Source organism: Cervus elaphus, chromosome 23, assembly GCF_910594005.1.
Source record: "Cervus elaphus chromosome 23, mCerEla1.1, whole genome shotgun sequence".
Lineage (NCBI taxonomy): Eukaryota > Metazoa > Chordata > Mammalia > Artiodactyla > Cervidae > Cervus > Cervus elaphus.
This window is the reverse complement of record NC_057837.1, coordinates 22,788,013-22,812,926: the sequence shown is the minus strand read 5'-3', so window position 1 is coordinate 22,812,926 and position 24,914 is coordinate 22,788,013. Positions and strand designations below refer to the sequence as shown.

The window sequence follows — 24,914 nt, the reverse complement described above, 5'->3', positions numbered from 1 at the left end:
TTTCTAAAACCAGCCTGAACATCTGAAGTAACACCTGGAGTAACAGGCAAATTTGGCCTTGGCGTATGGAATGAAGCAGGGCAAAGGCTAACAGAGTTTTGTCAAGAGAACACACTGGTCATAGCAAACACCCTCTTCCAACAACACAAGAGAAGACTCTACACATGGACATCACCAGATGGTCAACACCAAAATCATATTGATTATATTCTTTGCAGCCAAAGATGGAGAAGCTCTATACAGTCAGCAAAAACAAGACCAGGAGCTGACTGTGGCTCAGATCATGAACCCCTTATTGCCAAATTCAGACTTAATCTGAAGAAAGTAGGGAAAACCACTAGACCATTCAGGTATGACCTTAATCAAATCCTTTATGACTATACAGTGGAAGTGAGAAATAGATTTAAGGGACTAGATCTGATAGACAGAGAGCCTGATGAACTATGGACGGAGGTTCGTGACATTGTACAGGAGACAGGGATCAAGACCATCCCCATGGAAAAGAAATGCAAAAAGGCAAAATGGTTGTCTGAGGAGGCCTTACAAATAGCTGTGAGAAGAAGAGAAGCAAAAAGCAAAGGAGAAAACGAAAGATATTCCCATTTGAATGCAGAGTTCCAAAGAATAGCAAGGAGAGATAAGAAAGCCTTCCTCAGCGATCAATGCAAAGAAATAGAGGAAAACAACAGAATGGGAAATACTAGAGATCTCTTCAAGAAAATTAAGAGATATCAAGGGAACATTTCAGGCAAAGATGTTTTCGATAAAGGACAGAAATGGTATGGACCTAACAGAAGCAGAAGATATTAAGAAGAGGTGGCAAGAATACACAGAAGAACTGTACAAAAAAGATCTTCATGACCCAGATAATCACAGTGGAGTGATCACTCACCTAGAGCCAGACATCCTGGAATGTGAAGTCAAGTGGGTCTTAGGAAACATCACTACAAACAAAGCTAGTGGAGGTGATGGAATTCCAGTTGAGCTATTTCAAATCCTGAAAGATAATGCTGTGAAAGTGCTGCACTCAATATGCCAACAAATTTGGAAAACTCAGCAGTGGCCACGGGACTGGAAAAGGTCAGTTTTCATTCCAATCCCTAAGAAAGGCAATCCCAAAGAATGCTCAAACTACCGCATATGAGATTACCCAGCCTATAAAAACTAACCAGACCACATTTCACGGCCGTCCTTGCCCTCTGCAATGGCCTACCCTCCGTCTGTGGAGTGTGCTTCCCTCTGAATCTGAATAAATCCATTTCTTACCTATCATTTTGTCTCTTACTGAATTCTTTCAGTGATAAGCCATGAAGAATCTGAGTTTCATTAGGTCCTGAAACCAGGTACTGTGGGTTTTGTCTGGGTCCGAGCCCCAAGCAGAGTTTTTTCCGGGTTCAAGTCCCAAACTGGCTTTCGGTTAGGTTTGAGTCCCAGCACATGGGTTCAAGTCCCAATTTGAGATAAACGGTTTCAAAACTACCACACAAGTGCGTTCACTTTACATGCTAGCTTCCTTGGACTTCTCTGGTGGCTCAGAAGGTAAAGTATCTGCCTACAACACAGGAGACTGGGGTTCAATCCCTGGGTCGGGAAGATCTCCTGGAGAAGGAAATGCAACCCACTCCAGTATTCTTGCCTGCAAAATCCCATGGATGGAGGGAGCCTGATAGGCTACAGTCCATGGGATTGCAAAGTGTAGGACATGACTGAGCAACTTCACTTCCTTTCTTTCTTTCTTTCTTTACATGCTAGCAAGGAATACTCAAAATCCTTCAAGCTAGGCTTAAGTCGTACATGAACCAAGAACTTCCAAATGATCAAGCTGGATTTAGAAGAGGCAGGGGAACCAGAGATCAAATCGCCAACATCCACTGGATCACAGAAAAAACAAGGGAATTCCAGAAAAACACTTACTTCTGCTTCCTTGACTATGTGAAAGCCTTTGACCCTGTGGATCACAACAAACTGTGGGAAATTCTTATAGAGATGGGAGTACCAGACCACCTTACCTGCCTCCTAAGAAACCTGTATGCAGATCAAGAAGCAGCATGAGACATGGATTCACTGAATCCAAAAGCTAATAATTTAAGATTATAAAAATTCATAGCCAAACTGGTTAGAAAAAAACTATGAAAAACTGTCAAAGCTTACTCAACAAGAAATAGATAACCTAAACAGCCCTATATTTCTTTTTTAAATGATATTACAGTTAAAAATCTTCCTCTAAAGAAAACTCTAGGCCCAGATAGCTTTAAAAGTAAATACTAGCAAACATTAAGTAATATTACCTAATTTTTATATAAACTCTTCCAGAAAACAAGAGTAAACACTTGCAGCTCATTCTAATAAGGCCAGCACTCCTTGACACCAACACCAAAGTCACTGTAAGAAAAGCAATCTATTGGCCAACATCCCTCATGAAGAGAGCCAAAATTTTCTGTAAAACTTCTAAAAGTTGAATTAAACAGTATATAAAAATCGTAACACATCAAGACCAAGTGGATTTTTTTATACAAACAGCTCATACAACTCAGTATTAGAAAAATAAACAACATAATCAGATCGTAATACATCAAGACCAAGTGGGATTTTCCCAGGAATATAAGGTATTTTTTTTAAACACTGGAAAATCAACTAACATACTTCACCATATTAACAGATTAAAAAAAAAAAAAACTATCAATACATCTATTACGAACAAATAGTCTCTTCAGCAAGAGATGTTGGGAAGTCCTGTCAATCAATGAATTTAGAACACTCCTTGACATCATATACAAAATTAAACTCAAAATGGTTTAATCACCTAAAACAAGACATGACACTATAAGATTCCTAGAAGAGAATGTAGGCAAAACATTCTCTGACAAAATCGTAACAGTATTCTTAGATCAGCCTCCCAAGGCAAAAGAAAAAAAAAAAAGGAAAAATAAACAAATAAGAATTAATCAAACTTAAAAGCTTTTGCACAGCAAAGGAAATCATCAACAAAACAAACAAAAACACCAACAGAATGGGAGAATATATTCACAAAAAATACAAACAAGAGCTTCATTTCCAAAATATACATACAGTTCACACAACTCAATACCTGAAAAACAATACAATTAAAAAATGGCAGAAGACCTAAGTAGACATCTCTTGAAAGAAGACATACAAATGGCCAAAAGGCCCACGAAAAGATGTTCAATATTGCCAGTTATTAGAGAAATGCAAATAAAAATCACAATAAATTATCACTTCACACTGATCAGAATGGTTATCAGAAAGTCAACAAATAATAAATGCTGGAGAAGGTATTGAAAAAAGGGAACCCTCCCCTACACTGTCAGTGGGACTGTAAACTGGTATAGCCACTATGGAAAATACTATAGAGGTTCCTTAAAAAACTAAAAGTAGAGCTACCATATGGATCCAGCAATCCCACTTCTGGGCAAATATCCACAACAGACAATAAGAGCGCTAATTCAAAAAGGTACACGCACCCCAAAGTTTACAGCAGCACAATTTTCAACTGGTAAGTCACGGAAGAACCTAAATGTTCACTGACATTCGAGTGGATAAAGATGCTATAATACACAAACACACACAATGTTCACAGATCAGAAAACTCAGTATTATTAAGGCATTAATACTTCCCCCGCCAAAGATCTGTAGATTCACTGCAGTTTGATTCAAAATACCAGCAGTTTTATTTCTAAAAGCTGACAATCTAATTCTGAAATCCATATACAAATGCACAGACCCTAGAATAGCCCAAACAACTATGAAAGAGTAAAATCTTGGAAGGTGGACCCTATCTGACCTCAAGCATCATTATAAATCTATAGTAATCAAGACTGTGTGGTATGGAACAGAATTAGAGTATAGAAATAGGCCCATACACAGATGGTCAACTGGCTTTCAACAAATGGAGGTAAAGGTAATTTAATAGAGAAAGGACAATCTGTTCTAAAAATGGCTCAGGAAAAACTGAATTATCAATATTCAAATAAGTGGACTTTGATGTATAACTCACGTCATACACAAAAATGAACTCAAAATGGATCACCGACCTAAATGTAAAAGATAAAAATATAAAACTTTTAAAAGAAAACCTATGCATCTGATAAATGACTTGCACCCAAAACACATAATGCTTCACAAAACTCGGTAATAAAACAAATCAATAAAAAGCGAGAGGTAGTGGATAGATGTGGACACTTCACCAAAATAAATAAATAAATATAAATAGCTAATATTCACATGAAAAGATGTTTAACATAATTATAGGTCACTGAAGAAATGCAAATCAAAATCCTCTAGTGTCACCACCATCCCTTTCTGGATTACTGCAATAACCTCCTAATGGCCTCCTTCCTTTCACTCTTGACTCTCTATAGTCCATATACAACAAAGTAGCCGCAGGTTCTTAAAAAACCTAAGACCATGTTACATCTCAGCTCAAAACTCTAATGGCTCACTTTTCACTCAAATCAAAAACCTTCCACTGGCTTATATAGTCTTACAAGACTGGCCTCTCACCCTGGTCTCTTCTCCTCCGGCAACCCCCTCAACTTCCTTTCACAGTACTATCCCAGCTGCCTGTCCCTGTCTCCACTTGCTTTCATGTTAACCACATGATAACTTAGTAATATTTCACATTTACTAAGTAATACTTACTATGAACCAGATATTGTTCTAACTGCTTTAAATGCACTTTACGAACGATGAAACTGAGTTACAGAGAGGTTAATTAACCTAAGAGTTAAGTCTGTAAGTGTTGAAGCCAGAATTCAAAATCACAGGTGGAAGAAGCCCACTGTACAGCCCAAAATATACATGTCAATGATGTCCCCTACTTCTTAACATTCTTAAGAAATAAGCATAGAAAAAAGAGAAAATAGGATAAAGGACTAAGAGAGGGAAAATTAATGTGCTTGATGTAGTGTCAAAGAGGTAAAATTGGTTAGGAGGAACCAAGACAATTCCACAAGTATTTTCAAAATGCAGCATATAACTAGTTAAAAGGTAAAAGTCAGCACAAAACTAGTTATTACATAAATCAAAATATGACACTTAAAACTTACTTTTTCTGTAGTAACAGTCAAGGAAGGAACCAATGCAGGTGATGGTTCTGGTTGCTTCTTATGTTTTTGTTTGTGTTTGTCCTTTTCTTTATATTTCTGAAAATGAACAGAAGTAAAATACAATTTAAATTTAAATTATAACTGACATATACATAATAAAGATATTTATAATTACATTCAAGTAATTTAAAATATTAATAAATGCTTGTCAAAAAAACCAAACTCACTTCTAATCAGACATCATAAACAATACTAGTAATATACTGATGGCATTACTACATGTATTACTATATATTACATTATATAGTACTACTATTCTAAGTTATATTAAGGTGATTTGTTTTCTTATCCTTGACCAACCTAAAAGATAAACTGAAGTCTACATTTGTATCTGACAAATTATTTTTGTTCTATTAAAAATACCAAATGCTGTTGTATACATTTCATAAATAGTACTTTAAAATTTATATATACTTTGACATGCACTATCACCTCATAATGGTATCAGATTCTCCAACACCATGCATTAAATTCTATGGCCCATAAACTACAAACCAGTGCACAGAAACTCAGACAAGAAATTCTTTTTGATGTTTACTCAGAAAACAGACGAATCAGTTATCTCTGCTAAAACTGATGAATTGAAATATAAAAAGAATTCAATTAATAAAAAATTAACTACATATTAGGAGCCCAACTTTATTTAACATCAAAATACTTTAACCAAATTGTTCTCAATTGTTTGAATCAGTAGGTAAGAGTATTGTGTATGAAGTTTACCACTATTGAAAGAGTTAATTCAACTTATTACTCATAGTATTTAAGTTTAACCATTCAGAGCACTTAATCTATTCAAGCATGAAAGAAGACTACCACTGGCCCTGCCCTAAAAGAGAGAGCACATCAGCAAAACAAAATGTGTACAAATTAAGGATAGATGTTTTACTATAATACCTAAGACTCCTTTTTGTTTTTAATTACTGATTTAAGTACATAAGATACCTCTCTATAGCAAGGTTAATACTTTAGAAAAAGAAAACCTAAAATAAAAGTAACAGTTTTTATTCAGACTTTTTAGCAAACTTTGTTACTATGAAGTTATTTTAACTGTGACAGATCATAAGGAATCATGTCTCTAATTCTTTGTATGGGGATGTCATATACAAGCTGAGGAGCCAAGAGCTTTGAGAAGCCCTCTAGGGCTTTCACCTTTGCCGCCTTAGTTTCTAGTTATCATGTAGAGTCAGTTCACACTTTCCTGTAGAGAGGCTAGACAGAAAAAGAGGCCCCATGGAGAAGAACTGGGGTTAACCCCTGCCTGCAGTCAGCAGCATGTCACTGGAGACACGTAAATAAGACTACCTTAGATCACCCACCAGCCACCAGCTGAGAGCAGGCTCATGATTAGGCCCAGCTGATACCATGTGAAGGAAACACAAACTGTGCTGAGCCCTAAACACTAAAAAATGTGTACCACTAAAAATCGTCAAGTGCTTTACCAAGCAACAGTAGATAATTCAAACAAAACCAAAATTCACAACCAGGTAATAGGAGTTAATGAAAGTACAAATTAAAAGTAACACATAATGGAATTTTTGTGTTCACCAAAATAACAAATGTTAACTATACAATCTAGTTTATAAATATGATCCTTGACTGCAGTAAGTTCTATATCAATACTTTTCTCCCATAAACATAATACAGGAGCCTCTCCATCCTTCTTCATGTTCTACTTCCCATATTGGGCTTTATTCATCAAGGGTACAAGAGTTGGGATAATTTTATATATATTTTATAGAGAACGATGCTGAAAAACAAGATAAACAATCTCTACGGGGCTTCCCTGGTGGCTCAGTCAAGAATCTGCCTACAATGCAGGAGACTCGGCTCAATCCCTGGATCGGAAAGGTTCCTGGAGAAGGGAACGGCAATCCACTCCAATATTCTTGCCTGGAGAGTCTCATGGACAGAGGAGCCTGGTGGGCACCAGTTCATGGGGTCGCAAAGAGCTGGACACAACTGAGAGAATAACACACTCACAAACAACAGCTACAATCTTGGAGAGAACAGAAGAGTAAAAACTAATGTGTACATGTATATGTATGAAAACGTAAATGTATGTAAGACATAATGGAATAATACACCACTTTGGTCCTGTGTAATACACCAAGAAATATATGCTGAGATTGTAAATGTTCACTGGGAGAGATTGTGAATAGATTACATCCACAATATAGGCCTGTGAAATATGAATCAATGCAGTGTAATGACTTTCACACTAAAGAGAGAGACTGATTTTAACAGAAGAGGAAAAAAATTCAGGAAAATACTCAGTTACATCTAAATATTTAGCATATGACAAAGATGGGATTCCAAACCAGCAGGAAAGACTGAAATTATTTCATAATACTAGAAAAAGTGGTTAATAATGTAGGAAAAATATCTTATACAAAAACAAGACAAAATTTAAACAGATTATTTTATAGTTAAACAAAAATTAAAATAATCTAAGAGGCTGAAGAAAATGTTTTTCAAAATTTGAAATTTAAAGAAGGAAAGACTTTTCTAAGCATAAAACAAAGTAAAAGTCAAATAGAAAAGGTGGTTTTAGCTATTCAAATTCAAATACTTCTGCATCAATTTGAACATCATTAAAAAGCTAAAAACAAACTGAGAAATAAGTTAACATGTTCTGTATTTTTGTGTTTAAAATGTTTATAGATCAGTAAGAAAAAATAAACATGTTATGAAACAATGCACAAAGGACAATTCACAAAAGAAACGAGCCACTAAACAAAAAAATGTGCAACCAAGTACTGAAGAACTAATGGCAATATTATTCTATTACCTAATTTTTTTAAACACCAAAACTGTTGGATTTTTGTTTTTAATTATAAGACCTAATTACCAAGTTACAGTGAAATGAGCACTTGCATACAATGCTAAAGAGAATGTAAATATGCAATGGACCATTTTAAACGTAAGAATTAGAAACCAGAGATATATTATCCGACTAGTAATTTCATCTCTAAGAAGTGAAGGTTCAAATATAGCTTATTATACTACTATTCACAATGAGAAAAAAGCTGTAAATAATCTAAATGTTCAACAACACAGGTATGGTTTAAAAAAATTATTATACAACCATGTAATGGTCATTTAAAAAGTACGTTCTGAAGGAATATTTAAAGATCTGGTAAAATGGTTAATATGAGTTTCACTTTAAAATTTTATGCGAACAGTCAAGCTTGAGAAAGGAAAACAAAGCGGAAGATGTCACAGTTCCTGATTTTAAACTATACTACAAACTGTTGGTAATCAAAATAGTATGGTACTAGCACAAAAACAGACACAGAGATCAGCACTATGGAACAGAGCCCAGAAATAAACCCATATTTATAGGGTCAACTGGGCTTCCCTGGTGGCTCAGACACTAAAGAAACTGCCTACAATGCAGGAGACCTGGGTTCGATCTCTGGGTTGGGAAGATCTCCTGGAGGAGGAAATGGCAACCAACTCCAGTATTTGTGCCATCAAGTAGGTAATGCCATCCAACCATCCCATCCTCTGTCATCCCCTTCTCCTCCTGCCCTCAATCTTTCCCGGCATCAGGGTCTTTTCAAATGAGTCAGCTCTTCTCATCAGGTGGCCAAAGTATGGGAGCTTCAGCTTCAGCATCAGTCCTTCCAATGAACACCCAGGACTGATCTCCTTTAGAATGGACTGGTTGGATCTCCTCGCCGTCCAAGGGACTCTCAAGAGTCTTCTCCAACACCACAGTTCAAAAGCATCAATTCTTCGGCACTCAGCCTTCTTTATAGTCCAACTCTCACATCTATACACGACCACTGGAAAACCCATACCCTACTAGATGGACCTTTGTTGGAAAAGTAATGTCTCTGCTTTTTAATATGCTACCTAGGCTGGTCGTAACTTTCCTTCCAAGGAGCAAGCGTCTTTTAATTTCATGGCTGCAGTCACCATCTGCGGTGATTTTGGAGCCCAGAAAAATAAAGTCAGCCGCTGTGTCCACTGTTTCCCCATCTATTTGTCATGAAGTGATGTGACCAGATGCCATGATCTTAGTTTTCTGAATGTTGAGCTTTAAGCCAACTTTTTCACTCTCTTCTTTCACTTTCATCAAGAGGCTCTTTAGTTCTCCTTCACTTTCTGCCGTAAGGGTGGTGTCATCTGCATATCTGAGGTTATTGATATTTCTCCCTGCAATCTTGATTCCAGCTTCTGCTTCCTCCAGCCCAGCGTTAATAATCCTAAACTTCCAATTAGCTAAAATTCTGAAAATATGACAAAAACTCCCAAATCTGCAGAGAAACAACCTTTTCTTTTGCTTTTCCTGATTATTTAATTTGTTCTTTCTTTACCTAAAGAGTAGTGCAGGCTTTAGAGCAGAAACAGGAAAGACTAGGGAAAGGGAGAGTACTGACTCTTTGGAAGTAAACGATCTAGGCTAGGAATGAATTATATAACATCAGAGGGTATTCATAACTGTGTGAACTATCCCCACACAGTTAAGAAATTAAAATCTAGCATAAGATATTTAATCAAGAATTAGAAAAGAGAGCTGAGCCTGGAGTTCTACCAAAAACTGCACCCTGTCCCAGTTGAGCTTATACATTGCACCCTTGACATTTCCTCTGGAATCAGCAACAGACACTTAGTCCTCAAACCCTAGCCTCAAAAATGGTGAGAAGAGATTCAAGAAGTGGTCTAACTGCTTTTGAACCATGGTGTTGGAGAAGACTCTTGACAGTCCCTTGGACTGCAAGGAGATCCAACCAGTCCATCCTAAAAGAGATCAGTCCTGGGTGTTCATTGGAAGGACTGATGCTGAAGCTGAAACTCCAATACTTTGGCCACCTCATGCAAAGAGTTGACTCATTGGAAAAGACCCTGATGCTGGGAGGGATTGGGGGCACAACGAGAGGGGGTCGACAGAGGATGAGATGGCTGGATGGCATCACCGACTTGATGGACATGAGTTTGAGTAAACTCTGGGAGTTGGTGATGGACAGGGCCTGGCGTGCTGCGATTCATGGGGTCGCAAAGAGTCGGACACGACTGAGCGACTGAACTGAACTGAGCAGTGGAGCAAATACCTAGAAAGAGCCTCAAAAACATGAGCAAGAAAGGAAAAAGTTGCATGGCAAAGAAATTATAGCCAAAAAGGAAACAATATAAAGAGCATAACATGCAAAAGAGAACCAAATCTCTCAACCTACAGATAAATATAACTTAGCATAGAGATATTTCTCAATTATTCCATTGTAAGTAAAACTTCATTCTAATGTATGTTCAAACAAAGCACAAAACGAGATGATGAAACAAAATGGTTAAAAAAACTCAGGGATTGTAGGAAAAAATCAGGGATTGTAGAACCAAAGTAATTTTAAAACTAAAACAGAATTAGTAACTAAAATAGAATCAGCAAAGGAAAAAGAATACATTCTTGAGAATAAAAATATTGCTCTAAAAAGGACATGAAAAAAATCATAGTAATGCAAATGAAAAATAAGCAGATATTAAAGTGTTCAGAGGGAATTCTCTGGCAGTCCAATGGTTAGGACTGGGTGTTTTCACTGCCGTGGCTTGGGTTCAATCTTTAGTCAGGGAACTAAGATCACACAAGCCACACAACAAAAAAAAGGGGGGGGGGGGTGCGGGGCGGAGGGGGGGGGGATTTAGAGAGGAATATTTAACAGTTACATAAAACAATAATCAAACGTTAAATATAACTTTTTATATTTATATATATATTTATAAATATATATATTTATATATTAAATATAACTAAATATATAAATATAACTCCCTACAGTAGAGAATTCAATGAATGGAGAACAGAAGATGTATTCAAACATAAGAGCCTATAAAATAAAAGGGGGGGAGGGGAAACGCGTTCTGAAAAATTCAGTTATAGAATGTTCAACAGCAAGACTCACTGTAGTTAAACTTAGCAGACTGCATGGGGGTCAGTGGGGTAGGACTGTCCCTGGTCCTCCCCACAGCCATAGTCCAGGTCCACTGCCTGAATTCTTAAAGGAAAGAAAGTGTCATCCAATGATATTATATACAGTCAAGATTCAGTTCAAAAATTAGGACAAGAAGAAAAAATTTTCCACTATGAACAAACTCAGAGAATACAGGTCTGAAGAACGTATTCTTGAAAAAAAGTTACTGAACACTAAAGCTCTGCCAATTTGAGATGATATAAAGAACTCATTGGAGAAGCTGTGGTGAAAGGTAGTGACTATCTAACAAATTTAAATTAAATAGAGAACAAATCCCTCAAACAACTGTGAGGACTGTTTACAGAAGAGAATGTCTCTGACCTGAAAAATGCAACATAAATATTTTTAAAAACAAACAAACTGAAAACAAACAAACAAACAAACTGGATGGAAGGAAATAAGAAGAGCACAGGGATCTTGTTCACCTTTCACAGCAGGAGCTCAATATAGATTGTGAAGCACACTGTTAAAATAGTTTGCCACCAAATAGTAATTGCACAGAAAATCCTTCCTTGTAGACAAAGCCTGGTTTTCTTTGGCTAATCACTCTCTCACATCCTCAGATTTTCAAGCCCATAGGTGAACATTGAATATCTAAGTCAATTTAGATAAATCTATCTCCTGAGCCACAGACCGCTTTAGGTCTGGGATAGATTTAGGTCAGGACAATAAAAAAGAAGAGGAAATTTTCTGTGAGATGGTTGGGAATGTTCTCTCTCTTTAAAAAGGTACTCCCTTGCAGTCTTCAGATGCTCAAGTGTTAGGTCGTGACCTCTGGAACAACTGCAGTGACCTGACAATCATGCCTAGAGAAGCCAAGAGAACCACAAGATAGACAACAAAGCCCTACCGCCATTAAATTGACCATTGTTAACCAATCTCAGAAAAGCCTCTGAGCATCCTGTGCAAAACAATAATTCTCCATTGCTTTAGCAATATTTTGTTACAGTTAAAAGCATCTGAACTGGAAGGACAATCTTACTTTTCAGTGATTTTTTGTGTGCTTCAGTATCTCCACAATTAAAGGTAGAAGTTTAAGGAAATAATATCTGTTGGGATAAGGAAATTTTTTTTCATTTATTTTTATTAGTTGGAGGCTAATTACTTTACAATATTGTAGTGGTTTTTGTCATACATTGACATGAATCAGCCATGGATTTAGATGTATTCCCCATCCCGATCCCCCCTCCCACCTCCCGGGATAAGGAAATTTTATATGAAGTTCATTTTATCTATTTGCTTCACTTCTATAGAGCCAAGTAAATCTAAGTTTAACATTTTTTTAAAAACCAACAGTATTGCACCATTTTAGTAGTCTTTATTGTTCTAACCATCCTTTCAAAATCTATTATCTATTTATATAAATCTGGAATGTTTACTTAGTAGTAATGATGGATATTTCTGGATGGTGAATTCTGGAGTGGTTTTTTTTTTTTTAATTTGCATTTTTAAAAATGTTTTGCCTTGTTTTAATTTTTTTAATAATTACATATCCCTGGTGGCTCAGGTGGTTAAATCGTCTGCTTGCAGTGCTGGAGACCTGGGATCAATCCCTGGGTCGGGAAGACCCCCTGGAGAAGGAAATGGCAACCCACTCCAGTACACTTGCCTGGAAAATTCCATGGGTGAAAGAACCTCACAGGCTACAGTCCATGGGGTCACAAAGAATCAGACATGACTGAGCGAATTCACTAACAAAAAGAATGGGCTAAAATGAAGTAGAGACAGCTAGCTATTCACCAAACCCATTTCTTTGCCTTATTCAGAGTATAACTAAACATTTCCCAGTTTCCTTTGCAGAATGTGGCATTTAACTGAGTTCAGGTCAATTGTAATCTGAATGAAAAATGAGGTGTGCTGCCTCTGGGCCTGCTCCTTAATAGTCTTGAGTACTGAGTGTCTATGCTCCTTTCTCTTCCAGAGATTAATACAAGGGAACACAGCAGACATAGAAGCAACACTGAAAAGAAGGCCAAGAAGCAAGAATGGAAGGAACCAGAAGTCCTAACTCATGGCTTGTAAGAAAGCTGTTAATTAAGAACATCTGTTTTGGATGCCGTTGTGAATGAAAAATAAACAATGTATTAATTCTCATAATCTGAGGAGTGTAATATGTTAGAGGAGACAACTCTTTATGTCTTACAAATAAATAAGGCATCATCTAAACCATCTTTTCAAGGTTGTTTGTATAATGATCAGACTTAAAAGACAGTATGTGCACCTGAGGAACAAAGGGCAGCCACACTTACTGTTACAAAAGACCCAGGTGCCCTGAGCTCAGGGTTCTTCTACTGCAGCGGACTGCACGAGCGGCGGTCATCTGGCCCTCTTCGCTCTGCCCTACGGAAACTGGGTCTTGGGGGAATTGTGCAAAAATACCGATTCTCTGGTTACTTCTACTGCTTTAAGTAATAAACTATACTTTCTCTCTGATCCAAAATTCTCTTGTCTTCTAACTGGTTACCTTATAAGTAGGGTTTACCTTATAAGACCCCTTTCACAGTTCTTGACCATCTGGTGATAGGAATTTAATGCTGTTAAGAGACATGGCTTTCTGGAAAAGGAAGGATAAGGGCTTCAAGGGCCAATTAATGGGATATGAGGGAAGCCTGAGGGAATGACTAACAAACATATTGAGCAAACTGTATGGTCAATAAAGCAGTAAATGGTTCTTCATTTTATTGTCTGATAATGAGGAAGAACTGAGGAGGTGGCTGCTAAAATCTCCAGGTTAAAGGATATTATTATACAACACAGGGAATATAGCCAATATTTTATAATAACTACATAAACTTTAAAAATTATAAATCACTACATTGTACACCTGCAACATATATAAGACTATACATCAACTATATTTTAATTTAAAAACAAACAAAAACCTTCCAGGTAGGAGATTTTCTCACCAATCTGGAAGTTGGCTTCAGTTTCACCCTACCATAATAATAACTAATTTCAATACTGAGTCACCCTCAGTGTACAGAAGGTTCCAACCTTTTCAGATAACAGTTACGGAACTGCTTATCTACACTGAGCATGAATGGAAGCAAACTGGCAAGCAATCACTGTGGGCAGAAACAAGGTGAATCACAGGAATCCTGGTCCCCTTGGAAAATGCAGGTGGAGGGGTCTGTATGTTAAGGAATAATGGACAGTTGGACTGTCTCACAGCTCAATACCTCCTTCAATTTATCCTGCCAACATTGAATTCACTTAGAGATGACAATAAAAGACTTCAGTTCTGTTTTTTTTTTTTTGCAATGGATCCTGGTTGCTATAAGGCATCTTTGGTCCTTCCTTTCACGGAAATTTCCCAGAGACAGACCAACACTTTGTGGGAAATAAGGAAGCTAACACTGTCTACCTTTAGTGCCCCACAATCCCAAGGGTAGTGCCCCAACCTTTTTTGAAAAGCAGCTATGAGCCTGCCCATGGGTTCTTTTCAAAATCAAACCCATGGAACAATGTAGCTCCTGAGCATATGATGTCTATTATTAATAAGTCAGACTAAACCATGTGGCAAGGGCCCAAAAATTCCTCACTTGTCAAATGGAAATGGTATATTCAAGAACACAACTGGCCTGGCCCCAGCAGCATCTCAGCTTCATATTAAAAAGTGGCAGCTACCATCATTCTTGTCACCTCATGCAAAACTACTTGTTTAATGCAGATCTCAATCCTTTAGGGCCACCTGACTCACTAGAAAAGACCCTGATGCCGGGAAAGATTGAGGGCAGGAGGAGAAGGGGGCGACAGAGGGTGAGATGGTTGGATGGCGTCACCGACTCAATGGACTTGAATTTGAGCAAACTCGGCAAGACAGTGAACGACAGCGAAGCCTGGAGTGCTGCAGTTCATGGGGCTTAGTTCACTGACTGGTTCAAATAAACTAAAACCAAATGATTTGCAATGGGTTGCAGCAGCTATTCAATCTCAGTACCTGCTGAACTGATCCAAAACTATATGTCATCACTGCACTAGGAGGCAGAATTCAGCCATTCTCACAGCACCAGGCAATATTTCTGTGGAAGGTGAAACAATGCTATCAAAACATGTTTAAACCCTAATATTCAGATTCTGTTAAGCATGTTACCTTAAAAGACAAAAAGCACTTCACAAATACAAATATATTTACTTATTCTGGATTATCCAGTAGGCCAAATGTAATCACAGGGATCCTTAAAAGTGAAAGGAGTCAGAAGAAGAGAACCAATGGAAGATTTGACTATGGAAGACTGATCAGAGTCGCAACATTGCTGGCTTTCAAGAGAAGTGGATCATGAGGCAAGGAAAGTGGGCATCCTCTGGAGACTAAAAAAGTTAAGGAAACAAACTATGCAAACACATGAAGGAACTGACTAATAACTGATTTAATGCTCACTTTAACTTCTTTCTGCCTGATTAACAAGTGTATCCATTTTCAACATTTATTACTAAATACTTTTCTTCTTCCAGGGATAAAAGTCCTTACCATCTCTTCTCAATGCCTCATCAGAGATTATCCCTTCTCATGACCTGAGCAAAGCCCTCTTACTTCATTAACATCCTGTGCTCCAGTTTCATTTTCCTCTTCGCCTATAAACGTACATGTACCTACTACATTATAGTCAATGCAACTAAAACTATAATTCCTCCCAGATCAGTTCTTAATTATTCAAAAGTTGTCAATAATACTACCTTTATTTTACTACCCTCATACTTAAACCTCTGGGTTTGTTTAAAAAGCATTTAACATGGTTTCACTGTGTTCAAGAAACCATATTAGGTTGTGTGGGAAAAACAGTAAAATACAAAACATAGGGATCAGTTCTGAAACACAACATAGAGAATTCCCTGGCAGTACAGTGGTTAGGCTTCCATGCCTCCACTGCTAGGGGTCCAAGTTCTATTCTTGGTAGGGAAATTAGATCCCAGATGCCATGCAGCATAGCCAAAACACACACACAACCAAAAACACAAAAAAACCCAACAAAAACCAAAACACAATTTGGCCTGTCAGTGAAACATACACTAATGAGAACCAGTAGTTTAAAAAAAAAAAGTGAAATGAAAAAAATAAGAAAATCACATAAAAAATATCCACAGCAAGAGATACAGTGTGAGTCACACAAGACAAAGTGCACCTTCACTAGAAAGCCAGAACTGAGTGTTGGGTCTGAATTAAGATGAAGTAAGAAAAGAGGCGATGGCACCCCACTCCAGTACTCTTGCCTGGAAAATCCCATGGACAGGAGTCTAGTGGGCTGCAGTCTATGGGGTCTCTAAGAGTCGGACTCGAGTGACTTCACTTTCACTTTCCACTTTCATGCACTGGAGAAGGAAATGGCAACCCACTCCAGTGTTCTTGCCTGGAGAATCCCAGGGACGGCGGAGCCTGGTGGGCTGCAGTCTATGGGGTCACAGAGTCGGACACGACTGAAGCGACTTAGCAGCAGCAGTGGCAAGAAAAGATGAAACTGAAAAGTGAAGATCATTTGACAAAAGAATAATTGGAGCACACATAAAAATGTTTTAAAAAAGAAAAAAACAAAGTTTATTTGGAGGGAATGGGTAGAATATGACTCTTAACAATTTTTCCCTTTTGTCACGTCTAATGTGTTAACATCTCAGTCCAGTCCAAGCAAAGGCTCATCACTTAACTCTGGTGACTCTTTTCTACTATCAAATCAATCTTCTCATTTTAAAATATTAATTATAATGTACAATTAAAATATTAACAATTTCACTTATTTGAATCAAATACCCTAACCCATTTTAAAACTCCAAATTCATATTTCTGACTTGAAAATGTTTATCATTCCACCATACCCAAAGTGACTAAAATCAGCATTATCAGTTTCTCCTTTTTATAATGTTTACTCATTATAATTAATAATTACAATGCTTGCTTTTCCCTCAAGACCCTACCTATACTTATGGTAGCATGCCCCTAATCAAGACTGCCTATAACAATCCATCACCTCCAATACACCTTTCCCCTCGCCCTATTACTACCAATCAGATCCCAGGCCTTATAGATTTTATTGCTTCAATACCTTGACTATCATTTCCCATATCTTTTCATTCATATAGCTATTAAATTCAGTTTAGACTTCATTACTAAACATGAACAACAAGGCTCTTTTATTTTCTAGAGCCATGTTGTCCAATATGCTACCTACTTGCCACATGTGGCTATTTCATTTAATTAACAGTGGTCTAGTCTAGAACTTCACACTAAATCAAAAAAATTTATATTTTAATATACTCCTCTCTCTTTTCCTCTAATGTAACTATGAGAAAATAATTGATACACAGTTTATTAACAATAATCAGCCCCAAGAAGATAACAAAAGAGCAAAAGACCAAATAATTTATTACAATGAAGGAATAAAACTACTGCTGAGAAAAGCAAAAAAAAGAAAAATAGTAAGCATTGTTAAGGATGTGAAGAAACTGGAACCCTGGCTGGTAGAAATGTGAAATGGTAGAGCTGCTGTGGAAAGTAGTATTGCAGTTCCTCAAAAAGTTAAACTCATTAAAAAAATAACTTTTAAAAAGTAGAAAAAAAAAAAAAAATTAAACTCAGAATCAAGACGAGATCCAGCAAATCCACTTCTGGGTATATACTCAAAAGAGCTGAAAGCAGGGTCTTGAAGAGATATTGTATACCCACCCATGTTCACAGCAGCATTATTCATTCACAACAGCTAGAACGTGGAAGCAGATAAGACTCCATCAACAGATAAATGAATAAGCAGAATGTGGCATATACATACAACAGAATATTCCACTCATACGAGGAATCTTGAGTAGTTAAATTCCCAAAAACACACAGTAGAATAGAGGCTGCCAGGGGCTTGGAGGGGAGTGGGGACAGGGCGAGTACTCCTTACTGGTTACATATTTTCAGTTATGCAAGGTAAAAAGAGTTCCACAGATGTATATGGTGGTGATGGTCTCCAACAATATAAATGTATTTAATGACACTGAACTGCACATTTAAAAATGGTTAAGATAGTAAGTTTCATGTTATATATATTTCACCATTTAAAAAATTAGGGCTGATAACTGCTACAGAGAGAGAGAGAGAAATCTAGGGCCCCATCACTACACTATCATGTATCATATCATATCCCAAGAATTCAAACAAGCTCACATAGAGAAAAGTATATTAGCTGGAAAGAAGCCCCAAACTGTTTATGTTAATTCATTCTGTCGATACACCACTTACTTTTTCTTTATCCATTCCCTCACTTAATTGAAATGCTACAACTAAGACTGAGATTGCCTTCTCAGCTTAAAAATAGGCTACAGCAGAAAGTACGCAGAATCACTTGCTTTTAAAACACAACTATTATGATTATTATGTCACAAAGGATTCACTAAAATAGTAAAGTATTATAAAAGTACTTTGTACTACTTCTGTACTATTTCAGGTTAAACTTACATTAATCAGTGATGAAACTACCTCAAACAATTAGGTAGTTGATACAAGATTAACATATAAAAGTCAACAGTCTTGGTACTTCATTGGTGGTCCAGTGGTTAAGAATCGGCCTATAATGCAAGGTACATGGATCAGGGAACTAAGATCCCACATGCTCCCGTGTGTCCCATTTCCCGACGCCTGCAGTCTCTAGAGCCTATGCACTGAGTCTGCAGGCCACAGTGAAAGATCCCACATGACTGTGCTAAGATCTGAGGAAGACAAATACATAGATAAATATTTTTTAAAGTCAATAGTGTTTATAAATAGACAAAAGAAGATATAGTAAATATAGAAAACCCCTTTTAAAACAACAAGAAAGAAATTAGCATAGTGAAAAAAAGGAAGATAGTGGCCAACAGACTAGTTTTTCTGAAACTCCATACAAAAACAGACTATTTAGAAAAAATAAAAACCCACGGAATAACATTTTACAATAAAATCAAATGCCAAAGTACTTTCATGAACCCCAAAATACAAACAAGGTGGAACAAAAAACTACAAGATCTGCACAATAACAGCATTTGTGAGGGGAGAAGGAAGCCACAAGACAACTGCAAAATCATCAATGGTACCTACTGCAAAGCATCAAGGGCTGATTTGAGGACGACAGCTGAAACAAGAAAGGGTTTTGTACCGGACAACTAATAGATAAATGCAAGCAGCCCCCTCTAGGAAAGACTGAAGTGATGTCTCAAATTAACCTTTCAGGCAGGGATTAATTCTCGGGCAGAGACTTACTTCAGAGAGAAATGGTTCCTAAACACCATCCCCACTGAAAGAATATGATAGAATGATGGCAAAAAAAAAAAAAGTTATGATGCACTGTGAATACACCATTTAGGTGGTACTTCTCACAAAAGAGCTGCACAAGACTTAGTGACTAAACAACATAAATTTAATCAAAGGGAAATTAAAAAGACAAATCCAAGTTGAGAAACCTGCTGCAAAACAACTAGTAAGGAATCTTCAAAAATATCAACATTGTGAAAGGTAGAAAAGCCTGAAATTATGTTAAAGAAAACTAAAGAGACATTTAATACTTGATTGAATCTTGGATCAGTTTCTTCTAAATCGGCTATAAAGAACATTACTGGGACAACAGTATATTGGACATAAACCACATAAAGTAGATGCTTCGTAAACATTTACTAATTTAAACACTAACGTCCCTTTTCTTCATCTATGGAAAAGGAAATTAAACTACATAGTGTAACATAGGAAATAAATATATTAACAAATAGATTTACTATTAAGGGAAAAAACTTGTTATAATCATCATAATACTATGATTTTAGAGAGTTGGAATATAACTCTAAACACCTAACTGAACTTAAGTCTTTACATTATATGTAATCTCAACCTTACAAATATTGTAACTCTATTGCATATAAAGAAATTTGCCTTCAGCCAATTTAATTAGACATAAAATTCCATTTCGTGGGCATGGCATTTAGTTGATACAAGCAAGATAATGTTTATACTGAATACCTGAATTCAAGCAAAATTTCAAAAAGACTATTCACATCTACTTGTAACTTTGTCTATCTATCCACTTTTAACAAAGAATCTTTCCCTTCTAAGTTACAAGCTCTTTATAAATCTCTTCCCCCCACCCCAAACACTAATCTAATTAAGAACCTCCTGGAACAAACTAAAGGTTTCCAGAGAGATTCTTTGTATTAGCATTCTATTAAGAATATGTGAGAACTTCAACATTTGTACTAAGATCAAAAATAAATTCAATTTGTAATACAGCTGATTTATCTAACTTTTAAAGAAATCTGATTATTAAACCTCCAAGTAAAAGGCAGAAAGACTTAGGTGGAAAAAAAAAAAGATTCCATAGACTGTGGAGTCAGGCATGCCTGGTCTTAAATGATGGCTCCATCATTTATTAATCTGTATCTCATTTTCTTCAATTTAAGTCTGAATTTGGCAATAAGGAGCTCATGATCTGAGCCACAGTCAGCTCCTGGTCTTGTTTTTGCTGACTGTATAGAGCTTCTCCATCTTTGGTTGCAAAGAATATAATCAATCTGATTTCTGTATTGACTATCTGGTGATGCCCATGTGCAGTCTTTTCTGTTGTTGGAAGAGGGAGTTTGCTAAGACCAGTGTGTTCTCTTGGTAAAACTCTGCTAGCCTTTGACCTGCTTCATTTTGTACTCCAAGGCCTAATTTACCTGTTACTCCAGGTAACTCTCTTGCCTTCATCATTTTGCATTCCAGTCCTCTATAAAGAAAAGAACATCTTTTTGGGGTGTTAGTTCTAGAAGGTCTTGCCGGTCTTCATAGAACCATTCAACTTCAGTTTCTTCAGCATTACTGGTTGCAGTATAGACTTGGATTACTGTGATATCGAATGGTTTGCCTTGGAAACGAACAGAGATCATTCTGTTGTTTTTGAGATTGTACCCAAGAACTGCATTTAGGACTCTTTTATTGACTATGAGGGATACTCCATTTCTTCTTAGGGATTCTTGCCCACAGTCATAGATATAATGGTCATCTGAGTTAAATTTGTCCATTCCAGTCCATTTTAGTTTGCTGATTCCTAAAATGTGAATGTTCACTCTTACTATCTCCTATTTGACCACTTCCAATTTGCCTTGATTCACAGCCCTAACATTCCAGGTTTATATAATACTGCTCTTTACAGCATTAGACTTTACTTCCATCACCAGTCACATCCACAACTGGGTCTTGTTCCTGCTTTGGCTCGATCTCTTCATTCTTTCTGGAGTTATTTCTCCACTGATCTCCAGTAGCATACTGGGCACTTACCAACCTGGACAGTTCATCTTTCAGTGTCCTATCTTTTCACCTTTTCATACTTTCACGGGGTTCTAAGGCAAGAATACTAAAGTGGTTTCCAATTCCCTTCTTCGGTGGACCACATTTTCTCAGAACTCTCCACCATGAACATTCACTTCATGCAAAGATGGGAACATTTCATGCAAAGATAGGCACAAAAAAGGACAGAAATGGTATGGACCTAACAGAAGCAGAAGATATTAAGAAGAGGTGGCAAGAATACACAGAAGAACTGTACAAAAAAGATCTTCATGACTCAGATAACCACGATGGTGTGATCACTCACCTAGAGCCAGACATCCTGGAATGTGAAGTCAAGTGGACCTTAGGAAGCATCACTACGTACAAAGTTAGCGGAGGTGATGGAATTCCAGTTGAGCTATTTCAAATCCTAAAAGATGATGCTATGAAAGTGCTGCACTCAATATACCAGCAAATTTGGAAAACTCAGCAGTGGCCACAGGACTGGAAAAGGTCAGTTTTCATTCCAATCCCAAAGAAAGGCAATGCCAAAAAATGTTCAAACTACAGTACAATTGCACTCATCTCAAACACTAGCAAAGTATGCTCAAGATTCTCCAACCAGGCTTCAACAGAACGTGAACTGTGAACTTCCAGATGTTCAAGCTGGATTTAGAAAAGGCAGAGAAACCAGAGATCAAATTGTCAACATCCATTGGATCATCAAAAAAGCAAGAGACTTCCAGAAAAACATCTACTTCTGCTTTATTGACTACGCCAAAGCCATTGACTAGGTGAATCACAACAAACTGCGGAAAATTCTTCAAGAGATGGGAATACCAGACCACCTGACCTGCCTCCTAAGAAATCTGTATGCAGGTCAAGAACCAACAGTTAGAACTGGACATGGAACAATAGACTGGTTCCAAATTGGGAGAGGAGTATGTCAAGACTGTATATTTTCACCTTGCTTATTTAACTTATATGCAGAGTACATCATGAGAAATGCCAGGTTGGATGAAGCACAAGCTGGAATCAAGATTGCCGGGAGAAATATCAACAACCTAAGACATACAGATGACACCACCCTTATGGCAGAAACCAAAGAAGAACTAAAAAGTCTTTTAACGAAAGTGAAAGAAGAGAGTGAAAAGTTGACTTAAAACTCAACATTCAGAAAACTAAGATCATGGCATTCGGTCCCATCATTTCATGGCAAATAGACTGGGAAACAATGGAAACAGTGACAGACTTTATTTTCTTGGGCTCCAAAATCACTATAGATGGTGACCATAGCCATGAAATTAAAAGACGCTTGGTCCCTGGAAGAAAAGTTATGACCAACCTAAAAGCAGAAATATTACTTTGCCAACAATGGTCCATATATCATAGCTATGGTTTTTCCAGTAGTCATCTATGGATGTTTAAGAGTTGGACCATAAAGAAGGTTTGCCTGAAGAATTGATGCTTTTGAACTGTGGTGTTGGGAGAAGACTCTTGAGAGTCCCGTGGACTGCAAGGAGATCCAACCAGTCTATCCTAAAGAAAAACAGTCTTGAATATTCATTGGAAGGACTGATGCTGAAGCTGAAATTCCAATACTTTGGCCATCTGATGTGAAGAACTGACTCACTGGAAAAGACCCTGATGCTGGGAAAGACTGAAAGCAGAAAGAGAAGGGGACGACAGAGGATGGGATGGTTGGATGGCATCACCAACTCAACGGACATGAGTTTGGGTAAGCTCCAAAAGTTGGTGTGGACAAGGAAGCCTGACATGCTACAGTCCATGGGGTCACAAAGAGTCAGACACGACTGAGTGACTGAAGTGACTGACTGACCTCTTGTTTTTGTCTGCCCATTATTTTGTTCCTTAGGTAACTTTCCATCTCCTTGTGACTTTGTGAAGACTTTCAGCCACAGTATTGCATCACCCCTGACTATAACAGTGCGAATGTTAAACAGTAAGGCCAGTCTTAAGTGGACAAGCCTCAGGGTCTCCAAACATTCTCAGTTCCAACGGCTTTCACTTAGATTCTCCTTTAGTATGCTATAATCACATCTTGTACCTAAAAAATGGAAGAATCTTAATGTACTTGCAAGCTAACAGTGAGTGCTGTTAGCACTCACATGGGTGCTAGAAGAAAATGTAAAGACTTGTGGGCTGGACACACGGAGCTTTATTACTCATAGCAACAGCAGTAGCCATAGTGTCAGCATTTGCACTGTTCCCGCCCAATTCTGACAGAATGATCTGAAGGAGCCCAGGTAACACTTGTACACACAATGGTTTGCATTTCAGGAGAGGAACTTTGGGTTTAGGGAACCCAATGCCTGCCAAATGCCCCAGGAAGAGATATATCTCTGTTATCTCCCAAGAAGACACACAAATCTGCCTTGCTCTGGATGGTGCTGCCATTTTCCTACACCATTTATTATATAAAAATTCTTAAAAGATGTGTACAAATGTGAGAGACCCGTAGAGAGCTGTCTCCCAACAACTGATGTCAAAACACACCAACAAAATATTAGCCATTATGCTCGACTCTAATTCACTATGCTCTAGTCACAATCTTGCAGTTGACTGACTCTGTCACTTGTTCTTGGGACCTCATTGAGTTCTTTCAGACTCTTGCTCCTATAAAAGTCTTCCTACATTTCCTTCCCACAAAACTGTATGCTTTCATTCCCTAGTTTGCTTTAAACACTTTTGAAAACAACTTGTTTCCTTATCCTAATACCCAATCCACGTAGCCATATTTCCCCTAGGATTCTGCCCCCATCTACCTTCTATGCTCCATTATTAGGTGACCAAGTTGTAAGCAGACAGGATAGAGCATCCTAGAGAAAGAGAACCAGGCATGGCTTTCTTGGCATAAGAGAAGCCATTTCTGGCCCAAGACATTTAATGATCGAGGCCTGGTTGCAATGCTTGTTGCCCTTGAACAGGTCTCCGTAATTAATGATCTTAAGGGAAGTAAGGGAACAAAGGAAATGCAGCCAAGAAACTGCGTTGTTCAGTGATAGAACAGTCCTAGTTCCTCCTAAAGAGGTTACATAACAATCTGATACCTGTCTTCAAGAGTCCTGCAAGAACAAATGACCCCGACACCTCCGGCGATGGAGCACAGAGTAAAGACATGGACCCTCCGGAGTCCAATCAGCTGAAACCTGAACTCTTGCCAACCTTTGCCCCAGTTCCATGTTGACTTCTCCTCTGCTCAAGCTCCTTCGTCAATATGCATGTAGCCTCAGCTTAAAACTTACCCAATTTTGCTACTTGAAGAGAGAACGCTTTAAGAGAAATCACCAGTGTTCTCCTTACTTGCTGGAAGTAATAAATAATTCCTTGTCCAATGGTTGGCTTGATTGTGTCTTTTGGCTCCACAGCCACTAAAAGACTAACGCTGTTTTTGGGTAACAGCGTTACTCACATACATGCCACCACTCCTTTTTTCCACCCCTCCCACCTCCCACCAGTACTCTTCTTTGTGCATTACCATCTTAATCTTATGTATTCCTCCAGTTATTACCCTACTTCTCTCCTCCTCTTAAACTCCTTAAAAGAGCTGTA

The 24,914-nt window shown here is 37.6% G+C and overlaps 1 protein-coding gene across 7 annotated transcripts in view; it reads right to left on the bottom strand.

Moving 5' to 3' along the window:
* MLLT10 (MLLT10 histone lysine methyltransferase DOT1L cofactor) overlaps positions 1–24,914 on the bottom strand; it is a 217,849-nt gene that overhangs the window by 98,824 nt on the left and 94,111 nt on the right. For all 7 annotated transcript variants that reach the window (XR_006337182.1, XR_006337183.1, XM_043884647.1 and 4 more), the window contains exon 9: positions 5,067–5,162. Coding sequence is in view for 5 of the 7 variants with exons in the window: in XM_043884647.1 (XP_043740582.1) it covers positions 5,067–5,162 (96 nt within the window). In the remaining 2 variants the exon portion in view is untranslated. The remainder of the gene's footprint in view (positions 1–5,066; positions 5,163–24,914) is intronic.